The sequence below is a fragment of the Podarcis raffonei genome, chromosome 5 (genome assembly GCF_027172205.1).
Source record: "Podarcis raffonei isolate rPodRaf1 chromosome 5, rPodRaf1.pri, whole genome shotgun sequence".
Lineage (NCBI taxonomy): Eukaryota > Metazoa > Chordata > Lepidosauria > Squamata > Lacertidae > Podarcis > Podarcis raffonei.
In genome coordinates this window covers 53,819,119-53,839,157 of record NC_070606.1, presented here as the reverse complement: position 1 = coordinate 53,839,157, position 20,039 = coordinate 53,819,119, and the positions used below count along the sequence as shown (strand labels likewise).

The window sequence follows — 20,039 nt, the reverse complement described above, 5'->3', positions numbered from 1 at the left end:
AGCAAAACTCTGCCACAATCAGAGCAATCCTGGTTTGCTCAATCCAAACATACAAAGCTTGGATGCCGAAGGAACTCTCTTTGATGGCAAAGTTTGTACACAGCAGCTCCCCTAACCGGGATCTTTCAATGATTCACATGGCAACAGGACCCGAATGCCTTTTTATGGCACTCAGAGGCATTGGGCTTGATTGATGTTAGACAAATATTTATAAAGAGAATAGCACAGACATTTGAAATGGAACTTTCTTACCTCCCTGTTTGCGGAACTACTTCTTCAGGAAAGATAAAACATTTCATGATTAGGCAAGCAATCCTGGCCATCAAACATTTTGAGCCAAGGGCATCAACGCCATAGCCCTGACCTTGCCTTGCTTCTGATTTTCTTCTTGGAGATCAGACAAACAAATGAAGAGTTCTGCCTGCCACCCCCTTCTTTTTCTTATCTATCTTTCACACATACGACAGATGCTTTTGAAAATTCCCCTCCATCTTTCTCCTTGGATTCTGGTGTTTCAGATGACTGAGTTGTGTTTCTGGTGCTTTAAGAATCCTACACAGGAAGCTGCTTTCTACAGAGTCCACCCATCTAGGTCAGTATTGTCTGCACTGACTGACAGCAGCTCATCGAGGTTTCAACCAGGGGTCTCACCCAGTGCCACCTAGAGATGCCCAGGATTGAACCCAGACCTTCTGCATGCAAGGCAGCTACTGCAACACTAGGCTATGGTCCACACTCCCTTTATAAATCATACACTGTTTGTTTCAGTTTCTGAAAAATAGAACTCTTATTGTGCAATCTGGCATCTCTCTCCTCTATTCTACGCCGCTGATGGGCAGCTGTGTGGGCACTGGCGAAAAAGCAAACCGAGCATCCACTTACTCCGCTTGCATCACAATTCTTTTTCTGGCTTGTGGGCTGTCCTACTGATGTTCACCCAGAAGGTTGCACAATGGCAAAGCACAAAATAATCGGAACGAAATCATACATAATGTGTTTGAGTAGATTACTAACACAGAGAGGGGGTGTTTGGGGAGGAGATGGAAGTGCACACATTGCATGCTCCTGTTCTGGAACAAATTTGGAAATCAGGAAAAGTGAAACAGAGGGCAGAGTGAACCCACGAAATAAAGGAACAGAACAGAAAATCCGCTTGTCCTTAACACATGCACAAATGCCTGTCAAAAGCCATATTTTGCCACAGCAAATATGACACATTTTCCACCTACCTTCCTAAGCTGCATGGGTGAGGCTGGGCATTTCTTCCAATAAAGTTCTGGTTTTGTGAATAACACACAAACACGGAAACTCTCTCTTTGTGATCCTGGTCCAGACAGGCTCTTGCGCAACAGTGGGCTGCACATCCTTCTGTGCCCAAGAACTCCCCTGCCCATCTGAATCCAGACCCTTCTGTAAATCCTGACCACAGTGATTAGCAGTTTAGGAAAGGTAAGGAGAAGCGCCTAAGCAAGTGACAAATGGTATGAGAGCAGATCCTGCCTGACAAAATGCACAAAGCACAATACTTGCATATTGAGGTGTTAAACTAGAGTAAAGGGGGGTGGGGCTGGCACAGTCCAGCGAAGAGGATCCGCATACTCATACAAGTGCTGAATCTTCTCTCTGGGAGATAAAAACAGCATTTGGCACCACTGAGCTGTGGCCCTTCTCCAAGTAACCCCACCATGTATGTTTAAACAACGCACTTAAAGATAGTTATGAGTGCCCACTAAATGTTTAACATCGCACCATTGGTTTTTATACAGTACTTTCAAACCACTTAGAAGTCTGTTTTGGCATTAAATGGTGTATTAATGAATTACTACTCCTTAGCATGGCTAATGATAGGAATTGTAGTCCAACACATTGGGAGGGCTGCAGGCCCCCCCATCTCTGCTCTAATACCTTCCTGGGTGATGTCTGAAGGGCATCTCCTGCATCTTTATGCAGTGTGGTGTAGTGGTTAAGAGCAGTGAACTCGTAATCTGGTGAACCCGGTTCGATTCCCTGCTCCTCCACACGCAGCTGCTGGGTGACCTTGGGCCAGTCACACTTCTCTGAAGTCTCTCAGCCTCACTCACAAGTGTTTGTTATGGGGAAGGAAGGGAAAGGAGATTGTTAGCTGCTTTGAGACTCTTTAGGGTAGTGATAAAATGGGATATCAAATCCAAACTCTATCTTTAATCACTGTCTGAGAGGGAAGATCATGATCACCACAAGCACTACAGTGAGAAAAGCCTGCTCACGGCTCTTAAAGGCACTGGAATCCTCAGGTGTACAAAGTATACAATACAGAGTCAGATTAATCATGTTAATATCTCATTGAAATTAATATGATTTGGAACTGTGGGCTGATAAATCCCAAATGCTGGTTTAATAAAATATGGAATACAGTTTACGAACATATGACGAAAGAAGGTATAAAGTTCAAGCAAATTTATAGAATGAGTTCATTTTGATATCTCAGAATGGTAACTTTCTGGCCAATATCCAGTTGTATTCTTCTTTTACTTTACTATATTTATCTATTCTTTGTATCACCTTTTTATGTTAATTTCCCCTTTTTTAAAATAAAAAAAATTAAGTGGGTGATTTGTGTAATATGAGTACAGAATGCCTGAGACCCAGGTAACCTTAGTTTTGTGAGTGGCTGGGATATAGGCAATGTGTCTGTGTGAGGATGAGAGAGGTGCAATGAAAATGTAAAGCAGAAGCCTATGTATGTCTACTCTGAAGTAAGTCACACATAAGGTAGGAATGATTGTACAAGCCCACTTACCTGGGAGGAAGCCCTGCCGATACATTCCTTGAAACAAACCAGGACTTTCTGCACATACTTACAGTATTTCAAAGCATCAAGCTACGCAGCAGGTGGGTGTGTTTGTGTTCTGGGGAGTCTTGTAATGCAAAAGGCTTGCTTGTAGGGACCGTCTGTGAACAGGGAAACACTGGTTTGTGTAGAGTTTTGATGCAGTTTACTGAACCTCAAGATTGGAAAGGGACTATGGACCTAAACAGCATCTCACCCAGCCTCCCTGCACATGCCAGAATAACTGAAGGCAGACTATTCACTAACCCATGCGTACAATTTGCTGTGCCTACAAACTGACTTGCGTATATACCAGAGGCTTAAATGGGGTGCCCCAAGCTCAGTCTGCTGTGAAAGGTGAGATGGGATGTTGGGGTGGAGGCAACAGGAAGTGTGGGAGTGCAGTTCTATACATGTCTACACAGAGGAAAGTTGTGTAGAATTCAACAGGACACACTAAGGCTGCGATGGCTGCTTACTTGGGAATAGTCTCATCTCTTCAGGTCATACTTGAGAATAAGTGGGCACTGAAGCTTTGGATCTGCACCATGCATTTAAAGCACATCCAATGAACATTTATAGCACAAGACTTTCCTCCAAGAATCCTTGGGAACAGCAGTTTCCACCTCACACAATTACTGTTCCCAGCATCCGTAACTATAGTTCCCAGGAACCTCTGGAGACAGTAATGCACTATAAATGTGCATTGGATATGCTTGAAATATATGGTGTGGGTGGGCCTTGATTATGAAGGGATTACTAGGTTTTTCTAGAGAAACAGGGATGTTCAGTGATGAACCAGGAAGGTAGGCTAGTTTTGAGAACACAGGGCCTGATGCAACCCAAGCTAAGCATGCTTTTAAAGGCGCGTGCATTTCAGTGGGAGAATTAAGAACTTAACATGGCTTTTCCTAGTGAAAAGCCACGAGTCAGTGCTAAATTTTCCCATTGAAATCAATGGGGCTTTACAAAAATGCTTACGTTTTCCTGGATTGGGCCTTGAGTGTCTTTTGGGAATCCCCATGCATAATCTGGAGATGTATGTGTGCATGCGCGCATGCATGTGCATAGATTTATTTTAGCACTGTCCTTTGTGTGTATGTCTGAGTGGAGAATGTGGACACTGTAAAGCAAGGAATAGCTATCATGGTGACCTCTAAATGTTGTTTACCCACAACTCCAATTGCCATCAGTCTCGGACAACATGGCCAATGTTAGGAATGATGGGATTTGGACTCTGACAACATCTGTTAGGTGTCATGTTGGCTAGCTAGCCCTGATGTAAGCAGTGGGTGTAGGATCCATGGGCATAGCTGGGGAGGGGGAGGGGCAGTTGCCCCCCCCAAATCAAGTAAAAAAATAAAAATACTCAACTGACCAACTGCATCGCAGATAACTTGGTTCTGCCCCTTCCCACATAAAGGCTGCCCCCTCCAAAATAAATCCCGGCTAAGCCCATGGTAGGATCTTTGTGTACAGAATAAAGAGGTGCCTATTTGTATGGGGAGATATGTAGACATTCCTTAGCCAAGGGATCTGGGCAGGTGCTGTGTGCATTTGCAAGGGGTGCAAGTGGCCTGTGCTGGTCTCTGCAGCTCTTATCTGTCTTTGTGCACAGAGGTGGTAAAAGTGACCCAAGGAGGGACTTGTGACTGTGCAATGGCTGTGCAAGGTGCTCTTGTGTAGGTGAGCAGTTGTGTGTTGGCCCCACGCCAGTTCCTCAAGAGCTAGTGCAAGCAACAGACCACTTGTTGGTTTTGCCTAACTTTCCCTGGATGAGGGAGACGAACATTTGAGAGAGAGAGAGAGAGAGAGAGAGAGAGAGAGAGAGAGAGAGAGAGAGAGAGAGATGGATCAGAGAGACGGTGGCATTGTACCCCGGTGAATGCTATGCACAGTGGAGAGAGGATATCCATAGCTGTCAGGTGCATGTGTGTGAGAGAGACAGACAGAGAGAAAGATAGATGATAGATAGCTCTGTCTTGGGTGTGTGCGTGGCTCGAAAGTGTGCGAGAGAGCAAGAAATCTCTGTAGCCGGGCGGGTGGGGCGCTCGCTCGCTCGCGTCCAGCCAGCTCCGTGGGAAGTTGCTGGGCTCCGCGGGAGCGCCCTCAGAAGGGCGCAGGTGGGCGAGGGCGCGCGTCTTGCCAGTGGCCCGTCGGAGTTTCCTGCTCTCCCTTCTCCGCCGGGGGAGCGAGCGAGGAGCGCGGCGCTCTTGCGAGGCAGAGGCGGAGAAGCGCGCAGGGGGCCGTCCCCACGTGGCGCTGACGCTGCTGCTCGGTACCACCGGACCGAGCCCGGGCTATAAAGCGAGCCGGGAGCGGGGAAGGCAGTGCTCGAGCGGGCGCCACTGGCTGCGGACGGCGCTGGCTCCGCCACCGACGAGAGTCTGCCGGGCGCGCCCCCTGCGCCGCCGCCTCCGCCCCGCAGCAAAGCCCGCCGAGAGTCCTCTTCCCTCGCGCCCCGCGACTGGCTTCAGCGAACCGCGCGGCGTTTCTCGCTGCCGTCTGGGATCTGCTCCGCCGGCGACTGGGAGCAGAAGCCGCCCCTCGCGGGTGGGGAGGTCCTACCTGCCTCGCCGCCCTTTCAACTCTCCGGAACCCTCCCGGCGAAGGTAAGCGGGACTTTCGTCGTCTCCCAGCCCCGGCGGCTTCTGAATGGCTTCCTGAGGAGCCCCTCCCTTCCAGGCTGGACTTATTGGCGACTTTGCGGGAGAGGCGGAAGACGGGATCGACTTCGTCCCGTCGATCCGCCCGGAGATGAGCTAGCGAGGGCTGGGAGGGAAGAGGCGAGCCGCGCGCTTCCCTGGCCGAAGGGAGACCTGGAGACGGCAGAATCGGAGCCGGTTCCCTCCCCAGTGGAGATCGCTGCTGCTGCTGCTGCTCCTCTCGTCGGTTATCGTCAGCGGGGACTGGGAAAGCTGAAGGCAGCGGTTGTTCCTGCTGACTGGATTAAGGCTGCTCTTTCTGACTTCCCCAGACCGGACTTGCTTGATCCGCCGGGCACCCAGAGCTCCCCTTCCTCGCAGGGTGTGTGTTAGGGTCACATCCTCCAACAGCCTACCGAGCTCGGGTTGATGTTTAACCTGGGGAGCCCGTTCACCGAGAGGGGGGGAATCTCTTCCCTGGCACACCTGCACCACCCGCTGCTGGAGGAAAGCAGCTACTCCCAGCACATGGATGGCAACGGGAGCCTGAATGGGAGCGACGGTGGGCAGAAAGGGGGCCTCCCTTACCCCATGTACACCACCTTGGCCCTCATCACCCTCGCCACGCTGCTCATGCTCGTCACCATCTTTGGCAATGTCTTGGTCATCATTGCCATCTTCACCAGCAGAGCGCTCAAGGCCCCTCAGAACCTCTTCCTGGTCTCCTTAGCCTCGGCCGATATCCTGGTGGCCACCCTGGTCATCCCCTTCTCTCTGGCCAACGAGGTGATGGGCCACTGGTATTTTGGCAAAGTGTGGTGCGAGATCTACCTGGCCTTGGACGTGCTCTTCTGCACCTCTTCCATCGTGCATCTCTGTGCCATCAGCCTCGACCGCTACTGGTCCATCACCCAAGCCATTGAGTACAACCTCAAGCGCACGCCGCGCCGCATCAAGAGCATCATTTTCCTTGTCTGGATCATCTCTGCGGTCATCTCCTTCCCACCCCTCATCTCCATCATGAAACAGGGCGACCCTGACAGTCAGCAAGCGAAGCTGAATTCGGAGAGCAAGGAACCCAGTTGCAGCATCAACAAAGAGACGTGGTACATCATCTCTTCCTGCACCGGCTCCTTCTTTGCTCCCTGCCTTATCATGATCCTGGTCTACATGCGCATCTACCAGATTGCCAAGAGGAGGACTCGGGTGCCTCCTGGCAAGAGAGCGGAGGCCGCAGAGAGGAGGCAGAATGGTCTGGCAGATAAGGATGACATGCCCGCAATGACCAAGCTCAATGGGGAGAAGGCAGCCGTGGCAGGAGGAAGCCAGGAGAGGGAAGAAGTCAATGGTATAGACCTGGAGGACACCTCTTCATCGGAACACAATGAGAGCCATCAGACCAGGAAGCAGGAGAGGCCACAAAGGGGCAAGGGGAAGACCAAGCTAAGCCAGATTAAGCCTGGGGACACTTTGCCAAACAGAGTTGATGAGGAAAGAGATGCGAAAGCTTCCCGGTGGAGAGGCAGGCAGAACCGAGAGAAACGCTTCACTTTTGTGCTGGCGGTTGTGATTGGGGTTTTTGTGGTCTGCTGGTTCCCTTTCTTCTTCACCTACACATTGACTGCCGTTTGTAAGAGCTGCCCCGTGCCCGATACACTCTTCAAGTTCTTCTTCTGGTTTGGTTATTGTAACAGTTCCCTCAACCCTGTCATCTACACCATCTTCAACCATGACTTCAGGAGATCCTTTAAAAAGATTCTCTGCAGGATAGACCGGAAAAGGATTGTGTGAGGGATGGACTCAAGTTTGTTTACAAGACTTGTTTACGGAAGAGAGGCTCAGCTCTGGCTGGGCTTTGGAAGTGGGTGGTGTCTTATCCAGTGACTGGCCTTTGACTTCTCAAAGACTTCAGGTGACTTTGGCCTTGCCCCAGGTGGAGATGTTTCTGCCCAGTGATGGCTCTAGAGACCTGTTTGTAGGTATTGTTTCTATACACTTACAAGCTGAGTTTATGGCAAACTGAAATTAACTGTTTGGAGTGTGTAAGCCAGGGAAGCAACAAAGATGAAAATATAAGTCATATATTTCAGAAGCACTTTCTTTCTATTTTTGCCCTTTGGACGATATGTCCCTGACATCCTTGCAAAACTACAGTATTGCATCTTTGAGATCTGTACATCTTTAACTTTTGTAGGAGAAAGCAGCTTTGAAACCACTTTAAATATTTCTTGAGAACTTGAAATATATTTGGGGTGGGGAAAAATAAACAAAGACACATCAGAATGAACCTTCAGAGCCATCTCATCCATCTTAAAAATGACAGTATTAAATGCTAAGATTTCCAATGTGGTTTTGGCTTTGTAAACTGATAGCATAAGCTTGACCATGGCCAGTGTTTTATTATACACCCTATATGTATTTTTTTAAAAAAACAATGTTTATGTTTTTTGTTTATGCAGTATTGTTAAAAAGCTTTATTTCCTCTTTTCCCATCAGCTGAAAGAAACAAGCATTAAAAGTTTCACAACTGAGAAGCATAGTGCCTCTCAAAAGGATGAGCTCCTTTTAGATTTGTGATGCTGAAGAGCAACTGGGTTCTTAAAGGGTTAAGATAAGGTGCTCTTCCCTTGAAGTTACTCCACTGTGTTCAATGCTAACTTATTTCCCCTACCTGTGACTGTAAATAGATAAAATGATAGATGCAGCCTTTTTGTTTTACTTTACAGTGTAACCTGATTTGCATTGATTACATTTTCATTTGTGCAAGGTGTCTGCACAAGAAAACCTTCTTTCACAAGGACACTTCAGTGTGGGTATGGAATTTTTAAATTATTATTATTTTGGAGTAACCGTAAGCATGTCAGCTTTCATTTTTTTTTCTAATTTCAGGTTTGGTTTATAAACATTTTCTTTGATTTGTCCTAGAGAAAAAGCAAATTATTGGTGTTATTCTACACCATATGTAAAAAAACATTCATAGCAGCACAGGGGGGGAAAGGAGTCAATAATTGTGTTAAATATCTTCCTGATTCCACACCCCCCACTGTCCCAGCTGATGGCAAATAAATTCCTTGTCCAATAAGACAAACATCCTGAATATGATTAAAAGGGTGTAGGATGGGAAAGCAATTGGGGACATCATTTAAACATTATATAAAGAGTATTCATTTAAATAAAAACTGATCATGATAGTTTCTGGCTGGTGATGGTGGTTAAAAACAGACATATATTCACAATGCTAAGGTTACCCGAGTTCTTCCTTGAAGGCAAATTTCTTAGTTGAATTGGCCCTTTTTAATTAAAAAATGTCTTCATTCTACAGAACACAACTGATGCCCCTCCTTTCAGACCAGTCCTCTTCTGACTGTAGAAACAGGCAGCAAGTCTCAGCGCTGCCTCTTAGCTTTGAATGTGACAGCTCTATTCAGTGAAACAAAACAGCTGTCAGATGGGATGCTACAACCAGAGGAAGGGAAGCAGAGGTAGCCACTGAACACTGAAAGTGTTACTTGTGCCCAGCTTTGAAATGGTTTTCAAAGAACTTCCTTTTAAAACAAAGCAATTTTCTAGGGAGAGGAGATGATGACCCTTCTGTAGAACTGCATACTGGTATATACAAAGTTGTGGTGTATTTCCAAAGTGCGCAGGTGCACACATGTGTTTACACAGCGGGACATGCCATTGGCTATGCCAGCACAGTGCCACAAAACGGCAGTCTTAACAATGGCGTTGCAAACCTGTTGCAAAGATGACTCATTTTAGCAACGCAGGGAGAAAACGCTTAGAAATGAACCAGGGGTTCTGGACTGGTATATGTATTTCCCTTCCTTTTTCTCTTTTAACGGTGTGATAATACTCCTTGCAGAAAGATGCAATTAGAAAGGCCCCACCATTATAACCTTTGTGATTTCCCCCGCTCATTGCAGCTACTAAAATATGAAATGCCTGAATCTTAATTATTCCCTATTTGCTAGAGAAAGAAGAGGATTAGATACGGAGGAGTTTTATTTCCGTTTTAGGCAAACTGCCTGCATCGTGGCTCTGTCCAATGATGTCCTGTGCTAGTTGAATAAGGTACCTCATTTGGGACACATTATGGGGCCTCTTCTCTCAAGGTTTCATAGGAGTGCTCAGGGCAGACTGGCCACTTCTGAGCTGGGGTATTAGTCTCTGGCAGATTCTGGCTGGCAAGGAGTTCAATGGTCCTTCGAATGGAAAGCACAGTCTGGTGTCTGGTGTCCATCACTCGGAAGGTGGTGGACTCTCCTTCATTGAAAGTTTTAAAACAGAGTTTGGATGGCGTCAGGGATTCTTGAGTTTGGATGGCATCTGTCAGGGATTATTTAGCTGTGATTCCTGCAATTGCAGGGGGTTGACCCTCAGGGAATCCTTCCCAACTCTATGGTTCTGTGCTTCTTTAGGAGATCAGAGCAGGCACAACGCTACAAGGCATAAATCCAGAAGAAGTTAGAAGTGGTTAAGGCTTATTTAGCTGGAACACCAAAGTTGTCTCCAGCCTGTGCACACATGCCTGGAAACTGATTTCTTATGAGTGCGGTATAGCTTTAGTTTATGTATGGAGCTCTCGTTCGAATGTGGAGCTTCCCTGCCCATCAAAGCTGCTCTGCTGTTATTCAGTGGGCAAAGGAATCATGCATACCCATTGGTTTGCACATACAGATGTTCTCCTACCATTGGCATTTACAGGGCCAGAGCCATGTCCAGATGTGTGATAAAGCACTCATGGGACTCTTCTTTCGGGCTGATAGTTTTTAAGGCAAAATAAATCACAGTTTTTCAGACAGCCAGTCTGAAGTAGCGTAAGAAGTTAACTGACCGTTGCCAGACGATTCCTTTTTAAAGAATTGCCTATTTTTTAGGATTTCAATATTAAGTTAACGTATGCATTCATGAAACAAATGGATAATATTTTACATTGAGGATAATATTGATTTTTCTGGAATGTGTTTTTGAAACTTTAATTGCACCTGGTACAACCACCTCATCAATGCCTTTTTTTTTTTGCTTTTTAAGAGAATGATACCTGTAAACAGATATGGCCATAATGTTTTTTTTTTATTTACAAAAAATAAGAATAAAAAGTTTACACATTAAAAAGCATGTTACATCTCAACTTGTCTGTATTTTCAGCCATTTCCAGGTTTTATGGACTTACATGGAAATGGGAAACTGACCTTTTAAAGCACCTGCTGAAGTCGCCTCTTGTAGTTTGCATAAGTCATTGTTATGCCTCATGTTAATGTGAACAATGGTCTGCTTCATTGTGCACCGACAGACTGACAAACAAGCCTTTGATATTATTTTGCTTTCTTCTTTGCTGGCACAGCAAACCCATTCATGTACCTCTTAAAGAACAAGGATTAGGGCTTACTGTGTGGGCAATTTATCCTTTGCCTGTTTAAGCTGGCCATGATTTCCACCTCCCTTCTCTCTGTCTCTCAAGTGAAATATTGTGTCCATGTAGTATTTACAAGCCGCTGACAGACTGTTGACTAACTAGGTTACAAGTGCAAGAAGAAGCTATTAAGAGTAGGAAGAAAAGTAGAAACTGAATTCTACCAGGCACCTGCTGGGGAAGGGCACATTCTCACAATGCTGGGAGACGGGGGCTCATGCTAGAGCAAGCCAGAAAAGATTGCACCTGCTCAGAAATAGATAACAAAGCCATGAATGGGGCAAAGGCAGCAATTTGGTTTTTATAGTTGATTCCTGGGGATTTCCCCTGCAATAGATATTACTGTGATTAATGGAACAGGAATTTTGTTAATGTGACAAAAGATTTGGGCTTCTGCCTTTGTCAGCTTCTCTGATTAAAAAAAAGATCAGAAGCTGAAACATTTTGTTACATAAATAAAATCTCTGTATTGATTATCACAGTAACACACACACACACACACACACACACACACACACACACACACACACAGTATTTTAGTGATTAACCAAATTTCAAAAGGGACCCAGAAGAAGCATGTGTGAAGTGCTGTTTGATTATTCTATAGCTATAATGAATATATAGTTCATTATTGTGTTTCTGTGTGTAATATCTATTTCTATATCTATCTATAGCTCTCTCTCTCTCTGTCTCTCCCATGTCCAAATTGCATTGCTCATTATTTCTAGTACACAACTTCCTAATCCAAGAAGCTGGTTGACTCTGAACAGATAACCACAACCGGTGGTGATGAAGGGCCAATTCACTCATTATCCAATGCTAGTTCAACTCAGAGACCCATTGAAGTTATTGAACATGACTAACTTACGTCCATTTGTTTCAAGGGGGTCTACTTTGAGACTGATAAAATCTGGAGTCTGCTTCAAGACCATTAGGTCCAGAGTCTATATTAAGTGTGGTACCACAATGTATAGGTACAAAATACATAGTCTGTATCACTGCATATGGGTTCAAAAGGGAATTCTAAATATGTTAGATTCTGGCTAAGATTTTCCACTAACCAGATGAAAAAGGATGAAGGATGAGTTAGAAAGGTAACCTATTGTTTTTCCTGTTCATTCATCTCTTCACCTCTTGTTGATTATTTCTTTATTGCAGTGTCTTGGCAGAAGTATCCCCCTTATAGTTCCTCTAGGATTCCTCTCCACCCAACCGCTTGCCTCATGCTACATAATTTTTGTTGCTGTTCTTCAATATTTTTTGAGCTGAACTTGGTTTGGCTGTTTGAGTTTCAAGAATCAGTGAAAATATAGCACATAAGTGGATGAAGCATATACAGAAATTGTCTTTCCCTTGGTAACACAAACACAAAAATCAAAGTGTAAGTGGATGATAAGGAAATCCTGGTTGCTATTTGACTACACCTACAATAAACATGAATAGACTATCAGAGATAGCAGATCTCAGGGATATCTCAAGTGACAAGTTAATCAAACATTTCTCCGAGACTTCCCTGATTTTTTTCACTCAGAATATGTTTGCTGTTTTCACTTCAGGCACTGTTGAGTGAGAGCTTGCACAAACAACTTGTTCCATGTGTCTTTTAACATGCCTCATACTTTCAGTGCCTGAATGAAGACTATCTGCAGAATGGATGCTGGAAGCTCTCAGAGACTTCATGGGACACTTCCCTTATTTGTAATGGTATATTCTGGAATCCAGCAACATGAGGACAAACTATAACTGCTCTTTGTAATTGGTGTAATGATTTAATCTGAAGCTTTCAAAGTGACTGTCAAAATGTAAAATTGTAAGCATATCAATACAAATCTACAACATGAAAAAGAGGCTCAAGCACCAAACCTCTATGAAACAGTGTGAAACAGCATGATGCAGGCACATACAAAACACTCAACTGAAAGTCTGTAACTCAACAATGAAGGCACCAGGAAAGCAATTCTAGGGTGTGCATTCCAGAAATAGGATGCCATCACTGAACAGCCCTTTCCCCTCAGTCACCACTCATCTGCTCTCTCATGATGGGAGGGCTGGTACCTAATATAGCCTTAACTGGGCTGATTTTCTGCCTTTTGGCAGCTTAGAATGGCTTGTCCCCCACCGAGTGTGGAATCTGAACACTACTACTAGACTTTGGTAGCGTCAACTGGTTACAACTGTTGGTGCTGGTGAAAGTCTTAACATCTTGGGGCAGTGTGGGTTACGGTCCACATTTATTGCCACAATACGGTGTAGCCACACACTAATTATTCTTTTTTCAAATGGAAACACTAAATCAAATGCTAAGGAGAAGGCAGCATGGTGAGGTTAGGATGGTGGAGGCAATTTTTTGCTAAAGAAGTAGGTTTTGAGTGCTTGGATACATACCGAGAGACAGAAACTGGAAGGTTTGAGAATGCAATGAAAAAAGAGGAAGACAAGTTGAGCATAGATAGATGAACTTGGATTTAGCAGAAGTAGCAAGTGAGGGATGGTGAGGAAATGGCAATACTCAAAGGTCAAGAGCTTTCAAAGTAATGATTACCAGCTTGAAGTTGATCTGAAGTGCAACAGGAAGCCAGTCCAGGGAGCAGGGTCACTAGGAAGAGAATCCAATGAACTAGACAGCATGGACTGGAGGGTGGCATCTGGTTCTCCAGTCCAGCTGTAGAGGGAGTTTGCATGTCTGCCAAGGAAGAGACGATGCTGCATAAATCCTCTCATGGATAAAACCGAAACGTAGGAAACAAAAGCAGGAGACACCCACGTTTCCTGAGCCTCCTGTGAATCAATGTTCAGATTCAACCCACCCATGAGGCCAGGTGAGGCAACTGCCTCAGGTGGCAAGATCCCCAGGGGCAGCAGATCCCAATGTTGATTTTTCTTCCCCCGGCTTTTCCTGATGTAGAGCTTCACTTACGCCTTCTTCCATGGCGGGGAGGGAGGCACCATTTTGGGATCTGCCTCAAGTGGCAAAATGTCTTGGGCTGGCCCTGCCAAGCTCCTATCATTATCCTGTAGGAGAAGATGGCACTGTTCATACCACTGCAACATGCAAACTGTTGGCTTCAGTTCAGGGGCAATAAACAGATATTCCATCATGCTTACAGAAGAAAAGTGGGGTCCCAGTAACCCCCAAAGTCTTCTGGAGAAATAGGGCAATTGCCACCAAAGTTGATGGCAGAGTTTGAACTGTCTGGCAGTGAACTTCTGTGACAGAATACATTTCTCAACCAAAATGCCTTAATAACTTTTGACATTCTCTGCCGAAATGGATGTAATTTCCGATGGATATTGACAACTAACATTAAGCATTTTATGCTGTGTATCTCCAGTCATTGTCACAGAATTGATTACTGGGCATGAAACTGATTACCAGGGGAACTGCATGATTAGTGGAGGTTTGGTCTACTTGGCATCCAGTAAGAAAGCTTAATAAAACATTTTTGTTCTGCTTCTGGAGTACAATTAATATGAATTGATCCATAGAAACCTGGGGTGGGGGGGTCTCTCATTTCTCTAAATTGTGTAGTTCCTTTAAAATGTCCACTAGAATTGAACATCTCAGACTTTCATGGGCTACAGGTCACTTCATCAGAAGCTATAATGAATTTGTTAATCTTTAATGTACCACAATAATCTTCTTTGTTGTTTTTCAGCAGGAAATTCTACCACACTTGATTGTTCTTTGTATGTGCTAAAATAACCTTTTCCAGGAATTAAGATCAATTACTCAACTTGAAGCACTTCTAAAATTGCACAAGGACTCAGCATTTTCATTCCTACATTTAAATTAATTCATTAAGTAAATTGGATAGCGTCCTTTGGGTTTCTTCCCTTTTAACTCCATTTTTATTTTGTATTGAAGTTTTCAATAATACATTGAAGTCATGCACATATTTTGCAAATAAACCTAGAACTGCCTTGGGCAGAATTATTTATCGCATATGCTCACAATACCATGGGGAATGTTTCTGTGGAGAGTGAAAACCAACAGTCATATAACCTCTACGTTAATCATTTAGAACAGCCAAAGAGCATGACTTTTATCAGAGGAGTAACAAACTGATTTCAAACCTTTGTTTTATTGTCAAGGACTGAACTGTGGCTAACATCTGGAGGTTGCCTGAATAGAACGTGCTGGTTGCAGTGAGACCTGCATGTATAACTGTGCTTCCAAAACTAAGCACAGAGTGGAATAATTTTCTTACAGCAATCTGGGCTACCAGAGAAACAGTTTCATTGGGTGGTGGTACAAATGCTGATTTCTGTGTTTCTGAGAAAGCTTTGAAAATGTAGGAAGCATAGAGGAGTCAGTTGCTGAGGTGGGTCTAAGGGGAGAGTTGACAAATTCATAGACAGTAGGCTTGTCCGTGGCACCTCCTCTGCATCCAAAAGCAGTGGGCTCTCAGTACCAGGTCCTGGGAATATACTGATACAGAAGTTGGGCACTAACCCCACTCTGCTGAGTGGTAGTAAGGTTCCAGGGTCTCACCCAGAGTTTGCGCTCCTTTGGAGAATTGAAGACATGGCAGAGAGTGTTGCAGCTTTAAGAAATATGATTTACTCACCTATTTACACCTTCAGTTTGCATGGAGGGAGTCTAGATCTTACAGCATGGTTGTTTCAAGAGAGGCTGGTTCCCCACAACAGTGCAGCACTGGAGCACAAGAAATCTCTCCTGGTCAGCCTTCAGCCAGCCTGCCCAAGATGACTCTCTCTTTCCTCCGCTTCCTCTTCCCAGCACACCTTGCTTTAAAGACTCTTTTTCTGATACCTCAAGCACACCCCCCATCACCACGGCAACCTATGTCTGCCCATATCCAAAAATTCCACTCAGATGGGCCATCAACACCTTTTGCCATGTTAATGCCAGTAGGCCCTGGCCTGCAACCTGCCCTTCAAACAGGTTAATTTCTGGGATTTTGGGGTCCCCCCTCAATCTATAACAGTACACTTAGGGTGGGCTTTTCATGTCCTGATTGTGGGCTCCCTGAAAGCATCTGTCTGAACTGCTTGCCTATAGATTCTTGATCTGATCCAACAACAGGGCTGCTTTTACATTCTTGGAAAGCACACAGGGACCATTCTGATGTTTCTCCTCTGAAAGGTTGTACATACTGTTTTAGCTCTTCTGGTTCCTAGTTCTTCAATCTAGGGGTGTTCACTGGATCCAGATGATTCTGAATAGAGATGAGGTGGGGTACCTGGAAGGGATTTTGGGCTACTGTAAGGTCAAGCAGGATCTATAGAAGGTGGGCACAAGCGAAAGCAGGACCCGTGTAGTACTTTGTAGCAATCCAGACATCAGAGCTCCACTGCAGGCAACTGTCTGTAGCAAACAAAAGTGTGTCTCTGAGCTTTATTTCAGGGGGTGATAGGAGGGGAAAGAGGGAGAAGCTTTGTAAAATTTAAACAGACCTCTAGCTTAAAGAAGATGCCAGGATCAGGAGAGGGACCGAGGGAGGGCTTCTTTTGAGACTGACAGGTCTAGTTTGTGATCAGAGGGAATGCTGTTACTCTAGGCTCAGTGCTTTTGGGAGAAGGGAACAGCTTTGCAAGAGTGAAATGAAGGTCTGAGTTTAGGGAAAGAAAGGGTGAAAAGAGAGCTGTATTTTGACTGTCAGTTCAAGCTTGTAAGTGCAGTTGGGGGACAAATTTGATTCAGTTCATATGCGAAGCCCTTTCCAAAACAAAATGCAAACTGAAACACAGACATCATTTGAAATTTGCATGTTTCTGAAGTTTGCAACGCGGTTCTCCAACCAAGCAATGTGTACCAAAAGTGAAGTGAACAAGCAATGCATATAAAAGGGTAAAGTGTGCATATAAATGCTTATATTAGGGAAAAATATACTACAAAATACTTTATATCAGGGTCAATTGTTTGCAGAATGTGTATAATAGTCAAAGCTACCTGCAAAATATGTTTATTAGGAGAAATTTGCACTAAAATAGTACTGAATTTCTATGACGATTTTTTTAAAATTGCAAATTGTTGCAGAAATGTGAACAGAATTTAAGATTGGGAAAATAAAAAACCCAGAGAACTAAAATGGATGAATCTGCCCATTTGCCCTTTAGTCCCTATTCTATATAATAATAGTGAATTCATTGAGTGTAGCTCCTTATGTAACCCAAACAGCACCATCTACATAAAAGATGGGGAAATCAGAAAGCTTGGGGAAACCCTGATGTTTGCAGAAGCACCATAAAAAATATCCAAGGGGGACCTTACTGGGGAAAAGAAAGAAAACCCACCCCAGGAGGACTGAAATTGCTCAAAGGGCATGGATTATTAGGGGGAAATGCTTGCCAAAATGTGTATATTTTTTAAAACGGCATATAAAAATATGTTTATTAGGAGACATTCAAACTAACATGCTGAATAATTTTCAGAAGGATTTTCTATTAAATGCAAATTGCTGCAGAAATATGAAGAACAGAATTTAATACTGAAAAAACGAGGAACTGAGAGAACCCAAGAGTGACAGATTTGCCCATCCCTACTTCTAAGTACAGTACTGTAATCACAGAGGGAACACAATTCCTCCCTCCCTCAACTTGAAAGGAACCTAACACAAAGCGCCTGCATCTATTTGCCTGAAATCTGACAGGTTTCTTAAACCTAAGAAGACCCCTGCTGGATCCGCCCAAAGACCCATCTAGTCCAGCATTTTGTTCCTATAGCAGCCCGTCATATACCTGTAGGAAATCCTCAAGAAAGACTCGAGCACAAGAGAACTCACCCCTCTTGCGATTTCTATATTAGTTGCTCTTGCAGGAAAACTCTGCAGATATCCTTCTGAAATTTGGTAGGATTCATGCCTTCAGGAGTGGGGACTTAGCCTGCAAATTCTATCTAACTCTTGCCAAAATATTAAAAAGAGATCATTCTTTTTTGAGAAAAGAAATAGCATTTTAGAGATATCCAGCACAAAAGCCCATAGACCTCTTGCCTGTAATTTGTCAGGCTTCATCGACCATAGTGCCTGCTAATTTAATCCACTTCTGTCAAAAGGGGGGAAATGTTATGGAGACGGGGAAATGAAACAGTCTAATCTGAGTTGAACTGGCCAGATCATGACATACTTTGGAATGTTATGGTTTTACAAAGCTCCAAATCAGGATCCTAACTAAATCTTGCAATCCCTGCTTCACACCATACTGATTTTGCACCAGAGGTAATGTGCCCTCAGGATGGTGTGTGTAATCTGGGTTGAGGATGGTTGAACTGTGGCCCTCCAGTTGTTGCTCAACTCCCATCAGCCACAGCCTGCATGGTCAGGGATGATGGGAGTTGTAGTCCACTAACATCTGGGCTATAGCTTAGCTAGAGTCTGCTTGTTGCAAGGGGTATAGTAGAGAGAGGGTTTCTCAAGGGAGAAAGTAGTAATTTCCCTAAAACCATTCTTCTGCTCCCTTGCACTTTGCTGTAAAGTTGCAGTTTGATTAGCAATGTTACCAGATGAATGGTCACTGCTAATAGACTTAGTGAAAGGGCAGCAAATTAGAGAATCAATGGGGGATTTCAGTAGCTCCCAAGCAGAGTGTGACACACACATACAAGGTTTTGTAATGGACTTTATTTGCTTAGAGGGAAGGTTCTGGGGAGTTCGGCGAACATACAAGGCTTGCATTTACAAGGAGAAAAGGAACTACATTTTCAAGTCTGATATCTGAAGATGATATACCCTTCTAGTGCTCCAGTGACTATGTAATCTAACAATCACATTCATCCAGATCATCTCAGTGGGTTGAACCATCTGAGGTCCTCACTGTTATACTGATGCTTGAAGCCTGGCTATAATCGCACACTTTTATATCTGAGATGTTGGATCAGAAGCTACATAGGGATGTGCGAAGCAAGGTTTATAGGTGTTCAAGATAGATGACGACCGAACCATTCACTCAACAAAGTGGCTCATGGTTTTTGCTGAGGAACAGGTAGTGCAAAACATTTCACTGGATGAGCTTCTGGTATATTCCGCTTTGTATCTACAGAATTCTATTTTAATTTTAATTTTGGATGAAACCTAACTGGTTACTAAGCCAAGGTTTTGTGAACCACAATCAGTACACAACTGTAAGAAAGATTTCTGTGTATTATTTCCTGATCTATAGCACACCCCCACACCCTCTAACGGCAGACTTTGGATGAGCGAGCAAGAGGCATAAAGGATATTATGAAACAAGAATGTGGTCTTAGGCTATAATAATCCATTTCCAACAAACCTTGTTATCTCTGATGCACTGAATCTGTGTTTCAGACAAAGAGACCCAGATCTGATAACATTTGCTTTCCTCAGATTTTACTTCATTGAAAGTGTCAGCTGTCTGGTTTGAGAGGCTTTTTGTGGTTTGGGTGTGTGGGCTGTTCTCTTCCTCAGACAAGCAGTATATATCAATACACAATGCCTGCTTGGTAAAAGCAAATGGCTTGAGGTGCGGCACAGATAAACCTTAGCCACTCATTCATTGTGAGGTATCTCCTTGCATTAAAATCTCTTTCCCCACGTCCTAAATGGGAAATTAAAGAAAAGGAATCTAGGGCTTCATTATTTGGAAGGCGCAAGCCATGATGTAATAGGTCTCCTAGGAAAAGCAACCATGCACAAATAATTCAACACCCTAGAGTATTATATATGTATATTAGGAAAGTAAAAGGAAGCTTTGATCTCCCTGGGATGGTGGACACTACTGACCATACATGACACTGAATGCTTGCATGAACCAGATCAACGTTATGCTAAATAGCAAAGGTTTTATAGCCACCAATATTATTGGGGTTCTTGTGTACCCAGAAAAGGAGCTGACAGAGCCCCTGCAACTTGGGATTTTATTGAGCTTAGTCTTTTATTAAGGTTGACACCTGTAAACAAGCAAGAAAACACATGCTCACGTGCGCGCGCACACACACAATGTTACAGCAGTTTAACAGGGAAGCTACCATTTTCTGTATTGTGTTCATATGGCCTAAAAAGCTCATTGTGTTTTCTCCTCTGTGTTGCTCTGTTAAGACTGTCTGCAGCTTCCTGATGCATTCATTATTCAGCCCAGGCATGTATAATAGAAAGTGTGTTCTGTTTCCATCATAGGAGCTATCAAGCTTTCTGGCAGACAGCTCAATTGCTTATAAAGGAGATAAGGATTCTCCCCTCTTTAATAAAAT

The 20,039-nt window shown here is 44.1% G+C and overlaps 1 protein-coding gene across 1 annotated transcript; it reads left to right on the top strand.

Moving 5' to 3' along the window:
* The first annotated feature begins 5,161 nt into the window (after positions 1-5,161).
* ADRA2A (adrenoceptor alpha 2A) lies at positions 5,162-8,648 on the top strand. Its single transcript, XM_053389218.1, has one exon. It carries the CDS (start codon positions 5,884-5,886, stop codon positions 7,243-7,245), a length of 1,362 nt encoding a protein of 453 aa, XP_053245193.1. The 5' UTR covers positions 5,162-5,883; the 3' UTR covers positions 7,246-8,648.
* Positions 8,649-20,039: the final 11,391 nt, after the last annotated feature.

Bases quoted from the DNA above. Each gene is read 5' to 3' on its own strand.
- ADRA2A (XM_053389218.1), top strand. From the start codon at position 5,884: ATGTTTAACCTGGGGAGCCCGTTCACCGAGAGGGGGGGAATCTCTTCC.